Source organism: Heterodontus francisci, chromosome 11 (assembly GCF_036365525.1).
Source record: "Heterodontus francisci isolate sHetFra1 chromosome 11, sHetFra1.hap1, whole genome shotgun sequence".
NCBI classification, from domain to species: Eukaryota; Metazoa; Chordata; class Chondrichthyes; order Heterodontiformes; family Heterodontidae; genus Heterodontus; species Heterodontus francisci.
Window position 1 is genome coordinate 115,960,229 of NC_090381.1, and position 22,286 is coordinate 115,982,514.

General features: G+C 41.4%; 1 protein-coding gene across 1 annotated transcript; it reads right to left on the minus strand.

Annotated features, from left to right (window-relative positions):
* Positions 1-430: 430 nt before the first annotated feature.
* On the minus strand, positions 431-21,910 carry LOC137375100 (vomeronasal type-2 receptor 1-like). The gene is made up of 12 exons (XM_068041728.1): positions 21,794-21,910; positions 20,591-20,704; positions 18,344-18,447; positions 17,594-17,741; positions 15,787-15,955; positions 13,705-13,883; positions 11,699-11,865; positions 9,236-9,527; positions 7,982-8,818; positions 6,304-6,537; positions 1,507-1,630; positions 431-1,338 (listed from the first exon to the last, which is right to left on the minus strand). The coding sequence occupies exons 1-12, from the start codon at positions 21,908-21,910 to the stop codon at positions 431-433; spliced, it is 3,393 nt and encodes a 1,130-aa protein (XP_067897829.1).
* Positions 21,911-22,286: the final 376 nt, after the last annotated feature.

The following is a 22,286-nucleotide window of genomic DNA, read 5'->3' on the forward strand; positions in this document are numbered from 1 at the left end:
GTATGGAATAGGAGAGATTGAACCAATTAACTGTTAGGAATGTAGGTTGCTAGCTTTTCGGTCATTTTTCCAGCACCTTTGACTTACATAGAGTACTGCTTTGCCGATAATTGGAACCATTTTTTTCAGCTGCATTTATTAACAGTAATCAAAAATATCTAAACGTTGCCAACTGAAGAACATTCAAAACCTTACTACAAATGTTTGTTGGTCTGGTTTTTCATTTATACAAACTGAAGAACATTTGAAACTTTTTTCTACCTTTTAAATGTGCCTTTAATCGTAACAATCTTATCTGAAACACTGCTAGGAAAATGAAACGTTAACGTTGTTTCTGTAAAGGGTAAAACTGCGAAAATGCTTCAACATGTCCAGCTCTTTCTCCTCATGTCGTTTGAGGCTTCTTAGTTTCCTAGACTCGCCTGATGTCTTACGTTTGCACATTTTTACCGATCAGGTGTTTTTTGGTGTTCTTTTCTGGTTTGAACAAGATGATATAACATTTTGGAGCAAAGATGCAGCTCAGCAGTCCAAAGCTCGATGCTAAAATTGCAAATATTTCCACTACGTCAGTGTATTTTCCGCGAGTACTCACATAGGCTGGAATAAAAGTTACCCAAACTACAAAAAAGATGAGCATGCTGAAGGTTATAAATTTTGCTTCATTGAACTTGTCTGGTAACGCTCGGGCCAAGAAAGCTAAAATTAAACAAGTGCAAGCTAAGAGACCGATGTAACCGAACACACAGCAGAAAGCGACAGTGGAACCTACATCACACTCAAGGATAATCTTCGCGCTTTGATATTTGATATTTTTAGCTGGGAGTGGGGGAGATGTCACCAACCAGATCACACAAATTATAATTTGAATCAATGTACAGAGAAAGACAATTGATCTTTGTTGTTTGGGTCCAAACCATTTCATCACATTACTGGCCGGCAGGGTTGCTTTAAATGCCATCAGGACTACCAGAGTTTTACTAAGAATACAGGAAGTGCTGAGAGCAAAGCTAACTCCAAACACAGTGTGACGGACCATACATGACCATGGTGTTGGCTGTCCAATGAATGCAATGGAGCACAGAAAGCACAGTATTAATGAGATTAATAGAAGGAAACTTAGTTCCGAGTTATTTGCCCTTACAATGGGAGTGTTTATGAAATGTAAGAAAACAGCCGCCACAGCTCCCGTGATACAAGCTCCAAACAGTGAAATTGTCATGAGCGTGACTCCCATGCTGTCTTGAAAGGAGAGAAACTCAATTTCTTTAAGAATGCATTGATTTCTTGGATCATTGGGCCAGTAATCTGTAGGGCATTTAATGCATTCTATCGAATCTGTACAGAAAGAAAGGTACAAATAATAGTTCAAGTGCCCATTTTTACATTTTTTTTAAATTGACGAAAGCTGCTGACATGGTAAGTCCAAAATATCACGTGCTGTTAAATATTCCCTCGTACGTGTTTACTGCTGAATTATTGGCGACAGTGCTCATTCTTGCCTACCTGTTTGGTTACTGATCTCCCCATCAGCGCATGGGAAACAATCAAAGCAGCAAACAGGCTGGCCCTTACGGACGGCTCTTCTTGTACCTGCAAAACAACTATCACTACACGTTGAGACAGGAACCTGTGGAGACAAAGGGCTAGATTTTAACCTCCTCAGAACCCATCCACTTGTCTAGAGTAAAAGCCCGGCCCTCTCAGGAAGTCTTATTAAAATTTATCGTGTAGTGAAATCGTAACTCGTTGATTCATTGATAAATGTACCTTTGCTATTTGAGAACATTTCGTCACTTCTTTCTACTTGTGTAACTTGATTGCATTTCAATATAAGTCGGTTTGCCAAATGTAACTAAGACGCAAACTATTTGACCTCTGATATTTTGCACATCAACAGCATATTGCTAACTAGGAACCCAGATTTTAAAACACCTTCATCGCGATCAATGGAAGTTCAGCATAAATGAGTTGCGGAACATACACTTAACAGGAGAACAGGACTTGTGTGTAACCCGTCCAATAAAACATACAACGGAGACACACAGTATTTCGGGGGCTAACGTCATTCATTGTCAGTTATTTCATAACAATCAACGGGAATAAGAAAATGATATGCATAGTGTCAAAGTTGTTACTAAATTGTCACCATACATATTGCAGAGCAAGTGATTAATCGAATTCTTTGGCTAAATTCTCAATGTTCATCAAGTTAATGTTAATTACCAAAAATAGGAAAGCGGAAGATAAGGAAAGGCCATTGAAGCTCAATCATCTAGCGCATTAACTCTCCTACTGTGGAATCGATGTGTAATTTTGAATGTGCAGGCTTGGAGGGCCGAATGGCCTGTTGCTGTGCTGTACTGTTCTTTGTTCTTTGTTCTTGATCCTGATGATTTGGCCTCCCGTATATTGCCTTGTCAATTAAACCAAATATTCCTTATTTTTGGTTAAATAAGTCTTCCTGTTTCAGATTTGCATTTCAGTAAATTCCATTAATCCCCTCCGACCCTACTTTCCTGGTGCACTTTGACCTAAACATTGTAGTTTACCTTACCGTGCTATTCATTTTTGTTATGTCTTCACCAGCCCCTTACTTTCGATAAACATAACAAATGATAGATGAATATAAATTGGATAGCTATCTGCAATTATTGTAATTGTTAAACCAGATTCCACTTGGATATTGATCATTCATATATTTCGAGAATTTGTTCTTAAAATGTGAATGAACTGGTAAGACATCCTTGTTTACGTCAGAACATTAAAAGCCAACCTGACAGCATGGGAATGGAGTTATGTGTCGGTCTCAAGAGAGTAAGCAAGGAGATTCCCCTCCCTGAAAGTGATGAATGATCCTGTTTGAATTTTTACAACAATCCAGCAACTGTTCTCCTGCTGTCATCCCACCAATTGAATTCAGTTTCATAACTTGTCATGGAGAAGGATTTGAACACATCACCACTGGGTTAGTGGTCCAAAGCCAAAACGACTGCACTGTCGTGCCCTCTTTTTGATGTGAAATGAAATGGCAGGTTTACACATAGGGGTAATATTGTTTATTTGAATATCCATCAAATCAATGAAACCCTGATGATAATCAAAACGTGAAATGGTCAAAACAGTATAGAATAGACATTAAAACAGAGATAAAAACAAGAAATGCTGGAACCACTCAGCAGGTCTGGCAACATCTGTGAAAAGAGAGCAGAGTTAACGTTTCGGGTCAGTGACCCTTCTTCGGAACTGACAAATATTAGAAAAGTCACAGGTTATAAGAAAGTGAGGTGGGGGTGGGGCAAGAGATAACAAAGGAGGTCTAGATTGGACCAGGCCACATAGCTGCCCAAAAGGTCACGGAGCAAAGTCAAACAATATGTTAATGGTGTGTTGAAAGACAAAGCATTAGTACAGATTAGGTGTTAATACACTGAATATTGAACAGCAGCAAGTGCAAACCTGAAAAAAACAGTGGGTTAGCAAACTGAACAAACGAAGATGAATGAACTAAATGCAAAAAAAAGTTGTAAAAAATGTAAAATAAGAATGTAAAAAAAAAGGAAGAAAAAAATAAACTAAAAATGAAACTAAAATGGGGGGCTGTCATGCTCTGAAATTATTGAACTCAATGTTCAGTCCGGCAGGCTGTAGTGTGCCTAATCGGTAGATGAGATGCTATTCCTCGAGCTTGCGTTGATGTTCACTGGAACATAAAGGAACAGCATCTCATCTACCGATTAGGCACACTACAGCCTGCCGGACTGAACATTGAGCTCAATAATTTCAGAGCATGACAGCCCCCCATTTTACTTTCATTTTTAGTTATTTTTTTCTTCCTTTTTCTTTTACATTCTTATTTTACATTTTTTACAACTTTTTTTTGCAATTAGTTAATTCATCTTCGTTTGTTCAGTTTGCTTACCCACTGTTTTTTTTTTCAGGTTTGCACTTGCTGCTGTTGAATATTCAGTGTATTAACAGCTAATCTGTACTAATGGTTTGTCTTTCAACACATCATTAACATATTGTTTGCCTTTGCTCCGTGATCTTTTGGTCAGCTATGTGGCCTGGTCCAATCTCGACCTCCTTTTTTATCTCTTGCCCCACCCCCACCTCACTTGCTTATAATCTGTGACTTTTCTAATATTTGTCAGTTCCGAAGAAGGGTCACTGACCCGAAACGTTAACTCTGCTTCTCTTTCCACAGATGCTGCCAGACCTGCTGAGTGATTCCAGCATGTCTTGTTTTTATTTCAGATTTCCATCATCCGCAGTATTTTGCTTTTATTTTAGATGGACCATGGTCTTTGTGCTTTTTGCAATTCCAGAGTTCCAATTTTCATTTGAAAGTGAACATTTCTGTTTTAATAAAGTTCGCCTTCCATCAGTGAGTTAGATATAACGATAATGGAGTTGCTAATTAATAATAACAATCGATCTCTATCAATTGCAGTCTACAGCAGACGCAGACATGACCGATGGGGAAAAATACTTACTGGCGGGAAGATTTTGAGAATCACATGTTCGAAGTCTCCAGTCCCCTCAGTCATGCTACACTTATCACATGAGATGTCGCAAATTACTTCATATATTGTACCTCAAAACGTTAACAACTGAAAGAATTCGCTCTAATGTGTCTTTGAATCAATGCCAACAGCTTCCACCATATCCATAGGGGACCAAATCCATACATGGACAAAAGAGCTGAACTCAAGAGGTGAGGTGAGAGTGACTGCCCTTGACATCAAGGCAGTATTTGGCCGAGTATGGCATCAAGGAGCCCTAGCAAAACTGGAGTCAATGGGAATGAGAGGGAAAACTCTCTGCTGGTTGGAGTCATATCTAACGCAAAGGAAGGTGGCTGTGGTTGTTGGAGGTCAATCATCTGAGCTCCAGGACATCAGGGCAGGAGTTCCACAGGGTAGTGTCCTAGGCCCAACCATCTTCAGCTGCTTCATCAATGACCTTCCTTCAATCATAATGTCAGAAGTTGGGATGTTCGCTGATGATTTCACAATGTTCAGCACCATTCGCGACTCCTCAAATACTGAAGCAGTCCGTGTAGAAATGCAGCAAGATCTGGACAATATCCAGGCTTGGACTGATAAGTGACAAGTAACATTTGCGCCACACAAGTGCCAGCCAATGACCATGTCCAACAAGAGAGAATCTAACTATCTCCCCTTGACATTCAACAGCATTACCATCGCTGAATCACCCACTATCCGACATCCTAGGGGCGACCGTTGACCAGAAACTGAACTGGAGTAGCTATATAAATACCAAGGCTACAAGAGCAGGTCAGAGGCTTGCGCCGAGTAACTCACTTCCTGACTCCCCAAAGCCTGTCCACCATCTACAAGGCACAAGTCAGAAGTGTGATGGAATACTCTCCACTTGCCTGGATGGGTGCAGCTCCAACAACACTCGAGAAGCTCGACACCATCCAGAACAAAGCAGCCCACTTGATTGGCACACCATGCACGACCATTCACTCCCTCCACCACTGATGCACAGTGGCAGCAGTGTGTACCATCTGCAAGATACACTGCAGCAATGTACCAAGGCTCCTGAGACAGCACCTTCCAAACCCGCGACCTCTACCACCTCGAAGGACAAGAGCAGCAGATGCATTGGACAATCACCAACTGTAGGTTCCCGTCCAAGTCACACACCATCCTGACTTGGAACTATATCGCCATTCCTTCACTTGTCGCTGGGTCAAAATCCTGGAACTCCCTTCCTAAAAGCACTGTGGGTGTACCTACCTCACATGGACTGCAGAGGTTCAAAAAGTCAACTCACCACCACCTTCTCAAGGGCAATTGGGGATGGGCAATAAATGCTGGCCTAGCCAGTGATACCCACATCCCATGAATGAATAAAACAAATTGAACAGAAGCTTGCAGATGTTTTCCAGATTAGTTTTGAATTTATCAACCGCCCCCCCCCCCACGACCATTCTCCCATCCCCCGTCACCCCCCATCACCACCAACACCCACTGACCAACCACCACACACCCCCCCCCCTCCCCCACCCTGCCCCCCACCTCGCTCTCTTCTTGCGAAGGCCATGTCCTCTCGTTCTACTACTGAAATTCCTCTGCAAGTCCTAAACATCACATATTCAAAAGTATTCCCAAAAGCAGTTACTGAACAGCAGAATTGCTCGGGTCCCTGCCTGTAGGAACCTTATGTAATGTCATCAATAGTAATTGTTCAAATCAACGCGGTTGCGGCATGATTTAAGACAGAGGCTTGAGTCACCCCTCCTGGTCTTTGGTATATTGGGCATGGCCTTACTTTCTTTTTCAGCCCTGTTCCATGCCAAATTATTTCACTTTCATCCAACGCGAGTTCTTCTCCTGCCGGCAACGCTGCATCATAATAACCAACTTTAACAAACTCAACCGACCCATCAGGGCGCTTCTGCCAGTTTATCAGATCATAGGAAGCGATGGGATCTCCGTCCTGATCAAAACTTATTTCCTCTCCAAACTGGTTGGTGAAACGCACTTTCCTCAGGTACTGTAAAAGCTTCAGAAAAGGGAAAACAATTATATCTTTTGCCACTTTGAGTATATTTCATATTGTCTGCGAGGAGGTCATGCCTCACAAGCCTTATTGAATTCTTTGAAGATGTGACAAAACACATTGATGAAGGAAGAGCAGTGGTTGTGGTGTATATGGAATTTAGCAAGGCGTTTGATAAGGTTCCCCGTGGTAGGCTCATTCAGAAAGTAAGGAGGCATGGGATTCAGGGAAAGTTGGCTGGCTGGATACAAAATTGGCTGGCCCATAGAAGTCAGAGGGTGATAGTAGATGGAAAGTATTCAGCATGGAGCTCGGTGACCAGTGGTGTTCCACAAGGATCTGTTCTGGGACCTCTGCTCTTTGTGATTTTTATAAATGACTTGGATGAGGAAGTGGAAGGCTGAGTTAGCAAGTTGGCCGATGACACAAAGGTTGCTGGAGTTGTGGATAGTGTGGAAGGCTGTTGTAGGTTGCAACGGGACATTGACAGGATGCAGAACTGGGCTGAGAAGTGGCAGATGGAGTTCAACCTGGAAAAGTGTGAAGTGATTCATTTTGCAAGGTCGAATGTGAATGGAGAATACAGGCTTAAAGACAGGATTCTTGGCAGTGTGGAGGAACAGAGGGATCTTGGGGTCCATGTCCATAGATCGCTCAAAGTTGCCACAAAAGTTGATAGGGTTGTTAGGAAGGCGTATGGTGTGTTGGCTTTCATTAACAGGGGGATTGAGTTTAAGAGCCGCGAGGTTATGCTGCAGCTCTATAAGGCCCTGGTTCGACCACACTTGGAATATTGTGTTCAGTTCTGGTCGCCTCATTATAGGAAGGATGTGGAAGCTTTAGAAAGGGTGCAGAGGAGATTTACCAGGATGCTGCCTGGACTGGAGGGCATGTCCTACGAAGAAAGATTGAGGGAGCTAGGGCTTTTCTCATTGGAGCGAAGAAGGATGAGAGGTGACTTGATAGAGGGGTACAAGATGATGAGAGGCATAGATAGAGTGGATAGCCAGAGACTTTTTCCCAGGGTGGAAAGGACTATCACCAGGGGGCATAATTTTAAGGTGATTGGAGGAAGGTTTCGGGGAGATGTCAGAGGTAGGTTCTGTACACAGTAAGTGGTGGGTGCGTGGAATGCGCTGCCAGCGGTGGTAGTAGAAGCAGATACATTAGGGGCATTTAAGCGACTCTTGGATAGGTACATGGATGATAGTAGAATGAAGGGTAGGTAGTTAGTTTGATCTTAGAGTAGGTTAATAGGTTCGGCACAACATCGTGGGCCGAAGGGCCTGTACTGTGCTGTACTGTTCTATGTTCTAGGTTCTATGTACCTATACTAAGACATTGGAACCGGACCCCTGCAATATTATGTGTACTCTTGCCGGCGTGTCGAGAGAAAAACAAATTATTTTGTTTATGGGATAAATAGTAGCTTGAGACATTTCCTCACCTGCTGGGGTTGAATGTTTGACTTTTGACCACATGTTTTGTTGCTAAATGGACCTTTCCCATTTTCACACGATTGTAAATTATGAAGGGCGTGTGCTCCAGCGTATACAGCTTTGTACACGTTGTAGGAAACTCTTAACTGGGACACCTCGGTATATGTAGACTCAATGGTCTCCAGGCTCTCTAAACCTGTGCATGGTCTATAAGGAAACGCTGATATGTTTTCTCCTGGTATCTGATTTGAGATTTTTACGCTACAGCCGAAGACCTCCCGCCAGAGTTCTTCCACAAACGGATCGTCTGCTGCTGTGGAAGGGTGGAGTTTGACTAGAAACTCTCTCAGTCCTGGAATTTCCGCTCTCCTGATTCCAAACCCGATTGTGCCTGACAATATTTCCAGAGTTTCCACTGACCACATTTGGAATGATGTGACCCAGGCTTCACTCGCGATCAGCTGGATGTCAGTAATGTTCTGCATTCTGAATTCTGTTATCAAAGACATCGTGTCACTCTCTCCACAGAATATTATGATCACTTTTGCAGAGGATTTTTTCATGGTCTTTGCAATCTGTCGCATTCTTTCTCTTGTACGACCAGGTGAAAGGAATTCAATGTAGGCGATGCAAATTTCAAACTTCGCAATTTCTTCAATTAAAGACCTCATCCCGAATCGGCCATAATCGTTGTCTTCAGCCACAGCGCCGATCCAAGTCCATTCAAAGTAGCGGATAAGCCGGACTAAAGCTTTCATCTGAACTGTATCAGTGGGAATTGTCCTGAAAAACGTTGGGAACTCACGCTTATCGCTGAGGCATGCGCATGAAGAGAAATAGCTGACCTATGGGGAAAGGAGAATAAACTGAGACATTTAGAATCATGGAATGATCGTATCATGCAAAACAAAAAACACAATATGCCCATTGTATCTGTGTTGGCTCTTTAGCCAATTGGTCTCACAGCCTTTTCCCCATAGCCCAGTACTTTTTTCCCCTTTTCAGCTATTTATCCAATACCCTTTTGAAAGTTACTACTGAATCTGCTTCCACCGCTATTTTAGGCAGCACATTCCAATTTATAACAAATCAAGATCAAGCTTTCTCTTCATCTCCCATCTGCTTCTTTTGACAATTACCTTGCATCTTTGCGCTCTGCTTTTCCAGCCCCACTGCTCATGGAAACAGTTCAAAGTAACAGTACACACCTACTTTAACTCGCCCTTGTAAGCGTTTGCTGCATATGAATTGACATATCTTACCATACCAATGCCGAAAGGGGCCACGACTCTCGACACGACGATAGATTGCGATGACCCACCATCTCCCACAATCATGGACACTGATGGAACTCCTGCACACGTGTAATTTGAAACGCTTCCGTCTTTCTCCTTCAGTAATTTGAAAGCTCCTTTCAGCCCTTCAGAAGGCGCGTCACAGCTGTCGAAAATCTTATAACCCAGAGTTATGTTAGGAAGCAATTCTGGGTTCCTGTTTATTTCTTCTATTGCAAACACCATGGTTTGGGCCCAACGCAGCCCGCGTTGGCTGAACCTGTCACACACATGCAATTACTCTTATTTCCAGACAGTGTCATTCCTTCCATTCTTTGCAACATTCAGAAAAACTTGAAAAATTTACTTTTTCATTAGAACAATGAAAATTACAGGACAATATAATAGAAGTTTTTAAAATGAAAGGAAATGGAACGGGGTAGACAGCAGCAGTTTCCAGTCGTTGGGGCGTCTCGAATGATGGCCCACAGATGCAAGATTTAAAATAAGAAATTTAGAACAAAGGGAAGAAATTTCGTCAACCGGAGTGTTGTGAAGCTATGGCTTTCACTTCCAGAATTAGGTAGATAAAAGAAAAAGAGATATGGGAAGCGGAAGGCTAAATGTCATTAGAATTATTTGCTGCATTGGAGGCTAAATGTCGGCATGGATTGGTTCACTCCGCGTTACTCACTTGTTATAACTGGCATTTTAACTGCCAAGAGAGGGCTGTGCATATCACCGAAAAAGACTTCTCAGGGCATCTGCGAGGAAGAAGGTGTCACACCGCTTTCGATTTGCTTATGGTCCCGTTGACATACACCATCGTACTTGGCCTCAGCACCAAACCGCAGTTCATTCTAACGATTTTTGGAAGAAAGTTCATCGACCTGAAACGATAACTCTGTTCCTCTCTCCGTAGATGCTACCTGACCTGCTGGCTGTTTCCAACAGGTTTTTTTTGTTGTTGTTTTTATTACAGTCGGTTAGGAGAAGGTCTTTCATAAGGTCACAATTTCGGGAAAAATTCCAATACCATTTCTGCAAATAGGCGTTTGTATTGTTGGAAACAGGCGCAAAGTAACTGGATTATTGTTCATCATGGTGCTGTACCTATATCTTTTGCTGAAATAGGAAATTGTCTGGACAAATGAGATGCTTTTCTCGGTGTGTAAAATTTATACTTTGACATTTTTTCTCCACTATTTTCGATAATATTACACTGACCTCTGCTGGGTTTATACATTGAGGCCATTTGGTAGCAGTCCATCACAAAACATCACCTGCTTGTTTGCAACAATACAAACTCCTTTTTGCAGAAATTATGTGAGATTTTCTTCCTGAAATTGTGACTTTTTAGATCATCTCCTAACCGAACTATAATAGACTGTAATAAAAATAAAACCTGCTGGAAATCCATTCCTGGAGTCTTCTCATTTTACCATCTCGCAGACTAATGAATGACTTCACTCTCTTGACCCCAACTACCCATTGGGGTAATCAAGCTGATGAATACCCTTGTATAACGAAATGTTTTCTGGCGTCTACTCCAACCTTACATTTCGAAACCATCAATCTCTGTCTTCCCGTCCTGCTGCCGTTACAGCTGGCGTTTCGCGGTATTAAACCTATTCGACTGATCTCCAGACCTGTTTTCTGTTATTGCACAAACAATCACAGGATCTTGCACAAAATCAAGCTATCCGGCCCATCATGCCTGTGCGAGCCCTTTCAAATACCTATCCAAATAATCCCACCCCACCATAGCCCTGCAAATGTCCGCTGTTCAAATATCTGGATCCAATTCACTCTAGAAAGTTATTGTTGAATCTGTTTTCCGCAGCGGATTGCAGATCAAAAAAACACGCTGCGGAAAACAATTCGCCTCACATCCCCGGTCCTTTTGCCAATTATGTTAAAGTTGTGCACTCTGCTTACCGAACCACCCTCCGATGGAAACAGTTTAAAATAATTGCATCAGGTACCCTCTACCTCGTCTAAGTATGTGTTTATCGCAATCAATTGACACATTTTACCATACCAATGCAAAAAGGGGCCACCACTCTGGAGGCTGAGATAGATTGCGAGGATCCACTATCTCCCACATATCATGCATATCTATTTCCATTTAATTTATCAACAGCCCTCATGATGTTACGTACCACTCTCAAATCTCGCCTTCGCCTTCTCTGCCCTCGGGCGACCACCCTAATTACTTTGGTGTCATGGCATTACCCACTCAATAAATAAATGAGTCAAGAAAGGAAGCCGCGGGGAAGGGAACAAAGAGGGAGAGAGCATGAAAGCACAGAAGAAAATAAACGAAAAGACAACAACCAACCAAAGAATAAAGAAGAACTTGTGATATTGACAATAAATGATGTTTAGGATAGGCTCCATCCCAGACCCGAGTATTTTCAAATAGAAATATCAATGATGATTGTCACTCACTCCACACAGCGCACCGGTTGCGGTTTTGATCGGAATGAGTTATAATCCGGCGCTGCTCTTAAATGCATTGGGAATAAACCACCCAGGATAACGTCCCCATCCTGAAATATTCCAGGGTTGAATTTTTCCCGAAGTTTGCATGTCGGATCGACTGCGGATGCCAGCATCTGGATTGGGATCAGTAACAAAACGTTCCAAGTGGAACCAAGTGGCATCAGGAAAACCGAAAGATTTTCTCAGAAGTCACTAGAAAGAATTGCTTGAATCTGCGCTTCAGCGCTTTGGTGCAAGCGGCCCGCTGCAGGGCAGTATTAAACCCTCACAACCCAGTCCCAAGAGGTTCGCTCATTCTTTTTGTTATCAGAAAGGCTCAGATCCTGTTTTCCAACTCTCGGGGCGTTTGTGCACCTGACAGTTTCGTTAGATTAAACGTGGATACCGCAGAACCATATTAGGAAGACATTCTATTCTCTGTGGAGTGAGGCGTTCAGTCGAGGAAAAGTCAGATCGTTAGTGTCAATGCATCTATTCAGAAGTCTATCCGTGTCTATTCGCGGGGAACCCGTATTTGATGCTTAAGCTCATTTCACAAATACTGAGAGAGAGAGTGACAAGATGAAGATACTTTTAAAGGTTTCAATGGCATCTCTTGATGCCACTTAAAGCTAAATGATTCGTAGAGAGGTAAAAATATATCTGTAGCGGCCCTTCCATAAAGAGCACATCCAGATTATTTGCCTTGTATTTGAACTGATTTCTTTCCCATTCTGACTATGGTAACACTGTTGTTATTGCTGAGCAGCACTGAGGAGCTTGCTCAGGTCGCTCGCTATTTCTTGCAGATTATAAAACGCGGGTGAAAAGTCATTAACCTGAAACGTTAACACTGTTGTTCTCTCCACACCTGCTGCCAGGCCTTTAGTTTTATAGTTTAGAGATACAGCACTGAAACAGGCCCTTCGGCTCACCGAGTCTGTCCCGACCATCAACCTCCCATTTATACTAATCCTACACTAATTCCATATTCCTACCACATCCCCACCTGTCCCTATATTTCCCTACCACCTAATTATACTAGGGGCAATTTATAATGGCCAATTTACCTATCAACCTGCAAGTCTTTGGCATGTGGGAGAAAACCGGAGCGCCCGGAGGAAACCCACGCAGACACAGGGAGAACTTGCAAACTCCACACAGGCAGTACCTAGAATTGAACCAGGGTCGCTGGAGCTGTGAGGCTGCGGTGCTAACCACTGCCTGAGTGTTTCCAGTATTTTCTCTGTTAAGTACAATTTGAGAAGATCCCTTTGCCGTTTAAGCATATATAGGGACCAGACCAAATTATTGTGAACACACTTATAGCGACCACAGCAAATCACGCTGCAATCATAGAATCAAAGAATTATTACAGTACAGAAGGAGGCCATTCGGCCCACCGTGTCTGCTCTGGCTCTCCGAAAGAGCAATTTACCTAATGCGGTGTTGAAATTATAACCAGCTATGCAACGCATCAACAATACGAATAAAAGAACATTCTTGGGAGAGAAACATTTGATTAATGATTTCCAGGCGAAACGTTTCCAAATTTCCCAGGGTGGAAAGGGCTATCACCAGGGGGCATAATTTTAAGGTGATTGGAGGAAGGTTTCGGGGAGATGTCAGAGGTAGGTTCTTTACACAGAGAGTGGTGGGTGCGTGGAATGCGCTGCCAGCGGTGGTAGTAGAAGCAGATACATTAGGGACATTTAAGCGACTCTTGGATAGGTACATGGATGATAGTAGAATGAAGGGTAGGTCGTTAGTTTGATCTTAGAGTAGGTTATAGGTTCTGTACAACATCGTGGGCCGAAGGGCCTGTACTGTGCTGTACTGTTCTATGTTCTATGTTCTAAATTTCTCTCGGAAAGAAAACCAAGGAACAGAATGGAATTGTTCACCCCTGCGTACAGAACGCACGGAACTGTACAAACATCTTCTGATTTACACTAGCACAGGCCTGGTAATACCTTATTGCAAACAGTATTCTTTTCGGCTTTGAAATTAGATCCGGAAATTCTAAGTACCCGAAGTGTTCTAAGGCCAATAGTCATCCCTGAGCCAACATCACCAAAACTGATAACTTGAGCATTTAATTCATGCGACCAAAACCCGATGTGTGTTTGCATAAACAGCAGCGATGCCTGCACTTCAAAACGGAATCATTTCAAAGTGAAGGATTTAGGGAGCACCCCTTGACAAGAAAGGAGCTCTATCAATAGAAGTTCTTAAGTATTTTGAGAAGAATCAAATTCGAAAGGAATGAAGGAAGAACGACATAAATTAACTGACAAATGTAAACAAGTTTCCAACATATAGCAACAGATAATTCAAATGGGAATAAGAATTACACAAGAATTACAGGAATAGTGAAAAAACTCCAAGACTTTACAAAAACACGAAGTGCAAGAAAATTCCAGCGATCAGCTGATATTGCTGAACATAACATCTCTCCTTTTATTGCAACAACCTCCAGACTTGGTTACAGCAATGCTTTCCTTGCTGGTGCACTGATGTCTATTTTTCGTAAATTCCACTTTAACAAATATTGTGCCATCCCATCTCATCCTGTATCCCCTTGTACTCATCAATCTCCGTTTTCTCCCCAGCCCATTCGCATGCATTGTAAATTTTTTCCCTCATGTCCAAGGTCGTCCATGGCCTTGACCTCCTAATCACAGTAACCTCTTTTTGTTTTTTGATGTGCGTTCTCCAGCCAACCACCTCGAGCCCACTTTGCACTCTTCCCCTCTGCTTCACCTTCAGCAGAAAGCATCAGCTGTCTGGGCCCCACATTCTGGAACACTGCCCAAAATCTTTTCACCTTCCCAGTTCACTCTCCTTCATAACCTTCCTTTCAACCTATCTTTTTCATCATGCCTTCAATGAGAACCCAATTCTCATACCATCGCTTAATGTCTGGTTATGTTCATGTGAAGTGCTTTAGAATATTTATTGCATTACAATTCTTCTTGTAATGCCTAGACGCTTGGCTGAGTAAGATGGCTTGTAACATAAAGCAGCGAAGCAAATCTGGTAGCAAGCTTTCGGGACAGTGGATGTCAACAGTGAAAAATCCCCGTGAAGCTCCACAGGACCAAAAATAAACAAATTTAGAGCTAGATATTCGACTTCACTGACTGAATCTTAATCATGCCCTTTATAGAATCAGCAAAAGTTCCATTCCACACTGAAAGATTGAGAGAGGACTGATTGAAATCATAAGAACGTAGGAACAGGGCTATACCAATCGCTCCTTTGAGCCTGTTCCGCCATTCTTGGATGATCTACACCTTAACTCCATCGACCCGCCTAGGTTCTAGAAGCTGCAATACCCCTGCCTAACAAAATTCTATCAGTATAAGCTGTGAAATTTTCAGTTGACCTAACCTCACCATCTTTTTAGGGGATAGGGTTCCAGATCTCCACGACCCTTAGCATTTTGACATCACCCCTCAACTGTCTGCCTCTAATTTTAAAGTTAATCCCCCCCACCCCACCCCGCCCCCCGCTTCATTTTCAAACCATAGGAAACAGTTCTTCTCTACCTACCCTATCAACCCCATTAATGATCATAATGACTTCAGTTATATCAGCCCTAAATCTTCAATATTCAGTACGATACAACGCCAATCTATGAAACCTCTCACACAACTTAAATAAAAGCAAAATACTGCGGATGCTGGAAATCTGAAACAAAAACAAGAAATGCTGGATTCACTCAGCAGGTCTGGCAGCATCTGTGGAAAGAGAAGCAGAGTTTGAAACCTCTCCTCAACTTATCATTTTAATCGATGCAAAGGGTAACTATTTAAACCCCTATATTTCTAATATGTATAATGACTTTGATAGCAAAACAACATAAAATGATGTGAATGGTAATGTTATCAAAAAAGGTAAGGCATCATAGGTTATGATAATGGACTAGTACTCCAGAACCTTTGTTCAATAATCTGGGTAATTTGTGTTCAAATCAAGCCATAGTAATTTGATCTGAAATATTTTTTTAAACTGCAAATAAATGCTAGTATCAGTAAAGACTGACCCTCAACCTGACAGATTATCATAAAAATCCAACTGGTTCAGTAGTGTCCTTTCAGAAAGAGATTCTGACATCCTTGCATGGTCTAGCCTAGATGTGACTCCTATACGGCACCAATTTGGTTGACTTTTAACTGCCCTCTCAAGAAGCCTAGCAAGCCACTGAGATGCATCAGACTGCTACCAAGAGTGCAAAAAGAAGGTCCAGCATGACAATCGCAGGGTGCCAAAGAATGGGCAATAAATGCTGGTGTTGTCAGTGATAACTATATCTACATCCTGAGAAGGAATGGGGGGTGGGGTAGGGGGTGGGGGGGGGAGGGGGGGGTCTCAATACCTGATCAGCATAATATCGGACCAATATTGTTTTATTGCAAAAGTTCAGCATTACAATACAATTTGATTGTAATTTCAAAGCATTATTTTAATGTTTTGCGCCGTGCTGGTATTCACAATTTATTCAACCATTCATGGGGTACAATATTACATCATTAGAAGTTAGAATGAATCACTGTTCTGAACTCCACTGCCATTGTTCTACAATATATGATGTACATTTATTAATAAAACATGATCCTGTCCCCTTTTTGATTAATTTCAACCTCATCAGCCTATATGCTAATCGCATCCCTCAAACCCTTCTAATTCCACAGAAATATCTGCTTGCCAGCTGGACCTATTTATACTTGCTGCTCCACTGTACTTCTGGTAACTTGTTCATTAAGTTCATTATCCATTGATTCAAAAGTTGGGCATGACTTTCTTTCTTACACTTAACTTCTTAATATTTAAATTATATTGGTACGGGTATGCTAATGTCGTCATTATGCTACTGAATTAATAATCCACATAATATATGTTCAAATATGTTCAGTTTTGAGTATTGAGCTCAATATATATAAATGTCATCTAGGAATAAAACCTGGCACCGGGGGAAGTGATTGCGAAGTTGTTGGATTGCCGATACTGGTTCACGAATGTTCATTAGGAAAGGAACTCTGCATTTGTACACCTTTGATAGCCACCGGATGTCAAAAACGCTTTACAGCCAATGAAGTACTTTTGAAGTGTAGTCACTGTTGCAAGATAGGGAAACGCAGCAGCTAATTTGCAGACAGCAAGTGACCATAAACAGCAATGGGATAAAGGTCAACTAATCTTTTTTTTAGTGGAGTTGGTTGAGGCTATTAGCAAGGAAAGCAGGAGAACGCTCCTGTTCTTCTTCCAATAGTGTGATCTGGTCCTCATTGCTCACCAGTGTGGGCAGATAGGATCTAGGTTTCCACCTGCGTCCCAAAATTCTTCCAGTCGATATGTCATTGCCATCGAACCATGTTTCAGGATTGATTTTTTGATTTTTGATTTAGAGATACAGCACTGAAACAGGCCCTTCGGCCCACCGAGTCTGTGCCGACCATTAACCACCCATTTATACTAATCCTACACTAATCCCATATTCCTACCACATCCTCACCTGTCTCTATATTCCCCTACCACCTACCTATACTAGTGACAATTTATAATGGCCAATTTACCTATCAACCTGCAAGTCTTTTGGCTGTAGGAGGAAACCGGAGCACCCGGAGGAAACCCACGCAGACACAGGGAGAACTTGCAAACGCCACACAGGCAGTAAGCGTATTATTTTTCAGTGAATGCGTTTGAGAAGTAAAAGTTGGTCAGCAAAACAGTTATTGAACAATGGGAGATCTTCAAACAGGAGATGGGCTCGGGTACAAGAAGGCACATTGCCATGAAAGGGAAAGGAAGACCATCTGAAGCTATAACTCCCTGGATAACTAAAGAAATAGAGGTTACATAAACAGTGTTTGAGCAGCAATTTACAAAGTACAGTTGAGTTACATTATATCGGTGTTCCTTGGGGTTGAAGCCGTGCCGTTCTGTTCCACGTTCCTTCTTCAGTTCGTCTCGTTCACTCGTCAAGTGGTCTTTGTTGAATTCTACCCTAAGAGTGGTTTAAAGTCCCCAGTTATACATCACAAACAGGAACTTACAGCAGAACTCGTCCAATCGCCCAAGCTACCCAATCATATTGATGATATGTGCAGGCACAGACGATGCTTGGGCCCTCATCCTTTTTTTCAGTTGAATCACAAGCTTCTATTGGCTCTGGGTTAATGGACCACCCTGCAGATCTTGAAACTAAAGGCTTTCCTGGCTGTAATTAAGATGCAAAGCTTTGTCCCCGTCACCATTTTAATTAGAGGAATTAAAGTAACCGCAGCCCACCAAAGTTAATAGATTAAATGTAGTCTGCCAAGGACCAGCACTATAAACTGATCCAAGTGGTTGTAGATTGGGCAAAGAAATAAACAGCATACTCGTTAGACTGGGAGAGCCTATTATCAACGGTAACAGTTTAAAATTCCTGGATCCACTGTTCCAGGCCAGGCTGCAATTTTTAATTCTTTCGGATGGGTTTCCACAAATGCAATTTAAATCCATAGTTCCTTACAACAGACAATGTATATTCTGGGAGTGCTCACATAAACTGGGATAAACTGGGGTCTTAATGTCATCCTAAGTGAGCAGAAACGACAAACTGACCTTTCTGATGGCGGGGAGGAGCTGAGCAGCATTTTCCGCTGTACCTTTAAGCTTGAAATGCTTGGAAACACTTCACCCTTGGTTTTGTCCTTGTGTGTTGAGCTCTGTTATTGTTAGCAAAATTCTGAGTTATTCTTGTTGCCCCTCTACCAGAGTACATTGTGTACAGCAAATTAACTCATTATTTCCTACAAAGGATATTCCACATGGATTTTTTGTTCTTTAATTGAATATTGGTTTTGTTTTAGCATTATTCAGTGTTTGTTTTGTTCTGCTTAAATTCATGTTCTGCATAATGAATGCTGTCCAACCCAAAAGTGCACTACAGGCTTTGCTTATCTATAATTTGGATCCGTTCCTTTCCCGCACTTAGCTTAAACAAATCATAATCTTGTCCTCTGTACTAATAGTTATTCTTCGGTTTCTGTCCTATTTATATACAGCTTATGGTTTATTTATCAATAAAATTTACTCCTAAGGAAACCATTATTACATATAAATGAATACCAATTAGTTTACTCCAACTCGGCAGTCAATCTTTTGAACTGAGGGTTCTACTCATGAATGTACTACCCCAGAAATTCCACAAATCACGTAGCTTTAAAGGTTTTGATCTTCAATTTCCAGAAGATGTATGTTCGTGCCGGCTCAGGCAAGTTGAACCAAATGGGATGTTTCTTTGCTGTCGACCAATGTAATTCTCTATCAAATATGTCTACGTTCATTTTCCCAGACCACCATCCTTTCCCTCTTTATTTATTGTATTCCATTGCACACAACCGCGCTGTGGTGGCGTAGTGGCAATGTCACTGGGCTAATGATCCAAAGCTATGGGCTCGAATCCCGTCATAATGGATGGTGAAATTTGAGTTCAATTAATAAAGCTGGAATTAAAAGTAAGTCTAATGACGATTGTGAAACCATGGTTGATTGTTGCAAAAAGCCACTTGGTTCACGAATGTCATTTAGGGAAGGAAATCCGTTGTCCTTACCTGTGCATGACTCTCTGTGGTTGACTCTTAAACGGCTGAATAAGCCACTCAGTTCAAGGGCAATTAGGGATGGGCACGAAATGCTGGCATTTCACCATGTGACATGATGGAATTCGAGCCCATGCCCCCCGGAGCATCAGCCTGGGCTTTGAATTATTAGTCCAGTAACATTACGCCACCACCGCCCCTCATCCCACAACTGAATACAGAAACTGTTGCTGAATCCTGCACTAAAGAAACATATCCCGACGGTTTTTATGTTATCCTTGCATAAAATAAACTCTATCTAAACTTCAATGTATCATCCTTTATCAATATAATGCATTCTGTGCGCATCATTCCTGCCCTTGTTTTACTATGTTACTTAGACTCCTTAATTCCTACTTTCTTTTACTATGGGTTTAATCCAGAGGCCGTTAACATTGTTTATTAAAACTGATATGAAATTAACAATATTAAATTTTTATTTGGTTAACATTCTCACACTGAAGGAACATTGATGGGGAGTTTTCAGCGAACAAGTTAACTTCATGGTGCCGTTCTAGGTCCTGGCTGTGTGTCCGAATTATTGCCTATTTACCTTTTTAGGATGCATCTTGGGATATTTCCCTCCAATAAATGCGCAAGTTGTTATAAATGTAAAAAGCTGTGTTTTATCGGATTTCTCGGGATGATTTTAGGTTTTTAAACTTGTACGATTTCGAGCATTGTTCCTTTAAATTTAGTTGGAAGGTGGGAAAAGATTAAACCGATTTTAGGAGGAATTAATACATTCCGACTTTAATGATTTCCTCACCCAACATGTGTTAGCGGTGAATATTATTCTATTATTATATTATGGAGAAGATTTTATAAAGATCAGTATCAGAAAGGTGTACTAGCAGAGATAGTCAGGTCAATATGCATACAGATAAGACATGCAAAGACCAGTACAATAAAATCAAGCTCGAGGAACAGCACCTCATTTACCAATTAGTTACGCTACAGCCTGCCGGACTGAACATTGAGTTCAATAATTTCAGAGCATGACGGGCCCCCCTTTTTATGTTTAGTTATTTTTTCTTTTTTTCTTTTTTCTTTTTATTTGGTTATTTTATTTTAGTTTTTTTAGTCTGCTCTGTTTGTTTCTACTGTGTCTACCCACTGTTCTTGTTTTTTTTTTTGTAATGTTTGTGCTTGGAGTGCTTTGTGTTTTACAGTCAATTCACCCCCTCTCTGAACTAACGTTTTCTCTTTCAATACACCATTAACATACCGTTTGCCTTTGTTTGGCTGGTCTCAAGCAAGTGTTACAGACCCACGTAAATATAAGACGCGCTTTACGAGCTGTAGAGGTCATTATGCTCTGTTGTGTGGTAACATTGAAACGCTATTAAAATAAGGTTTGTAGAACTTAATTCAGTTAGGAAGAAAGTGATAGAATGTGAGGTGAAATTTACCTCCCGAAACCATAATTGATAATTCGCTTTAGGAATAAGAGTGGAAAGAATTCAGGCGAGCGTCCGGTTGGAGTAGTCACATGACCATTCGAAGTGTCAGCTTCGGCCGACAAAGAGGAATATTTAGGAGCAGAAAATTAACATTGCAGTTTGTTTCTGGCGTGTATTCCAAGCATTAAATTAATTTTGACAAGCTACAGGGCTATGCACAAAATAGGATGAAATTGTTTCCAAAGGAACAACAGCGCGTGTTCCACATTGGAAATATGGAATGCAAAGGTCAAAGGGGAATGTCAGATGGAGAATATGCAGCATCGAGTCATAGAGTTTTACAGCACAGAAACAGGCCCTTCGGACCATCGCGTCTGTGCCGGCCATCAAGCACCTATCTATTCTAATCCCATTTTCCGGCACTTTGGGTGAGGAAATCATTAAAGTTCGGAGTGTATTAAAAAGTAATTCTTCCTAAAATCGGTTTATTTTTTCCCACCTTCCAATTAAGTATAAAGGAACAATGTTCGAAATCATACAACTTTAAAAACCTAAAATCATCCCAAGAAATGCGATAAAACACAGCTTTTTACATTTATAACAATTTGCATTTACATAGCGTATTTATTGTAGGAAAATATCCCATACGCAGCCTTGTATGTATGGGGTTTCAAGTGCACATCTAAATACTTCTTAAATGTTGTGAGGGTTCCTGCCTCTACCACCCCTTCAGGCAGTGCGTTCCAGATTCCAACCACCCTCTGGGTGAAAAATGTTTCCCTCAAATCCCCTCTAAACCTCCTGCCCCTTAGCTTAAATCTATGTCCCCGATTATTCATCCCTCCGTTAAGGGAAAAAACTAATCGTTGTTGTTGACCTATTTCCCAAATACAATAATAGAAATATCCACATCCTGGTTTGTTTTCTGTTCACTGATACAACGCCACAAATCAAGCGAAAGAGTAAAACCTTAGTTTTATTTCATCTATTTTAATGAATTATACATCAGTATCGCTATATTTTCATACCATTTCTCTCAGTAATAATGCAAATGCTGAAATGCACCATCGAGCTACTGGCAACTCATGTTTCTCGGAAGGGAAGCGCAACCTCTCATCGGAAACTTCTATAGCAAAGAAACTCATTTAACTGCAACAACCAAAGCAGAATGGAGAAACGGAACTGATGATGAACACTCTAACAGCTATTGAAGTAGTGTAGCAAATCGAAGATGGAGACGCTGTATGGAATAGGAGAGATTGAAGCAATTAACTGTTAGGAATGTGGGTTGCTAGCTTTTCGGTAATTTTTCCAGCACCTTTGACTTACATAGAGTACTGCTTTGCCGATAATTGGAACCATTTTTTTCAGCTGCATTTATTAACAGTAATCAAAAATATCTAAACGTTGCCAACTGAAGAACATTCAAAACCTTACTGCAAATGTTTGTTGGTCTGGTTTTTCATTTATACAAACTGAAGAACATTTGAAACTTTTTTCTACCTTTTAAATGTGCCTTTA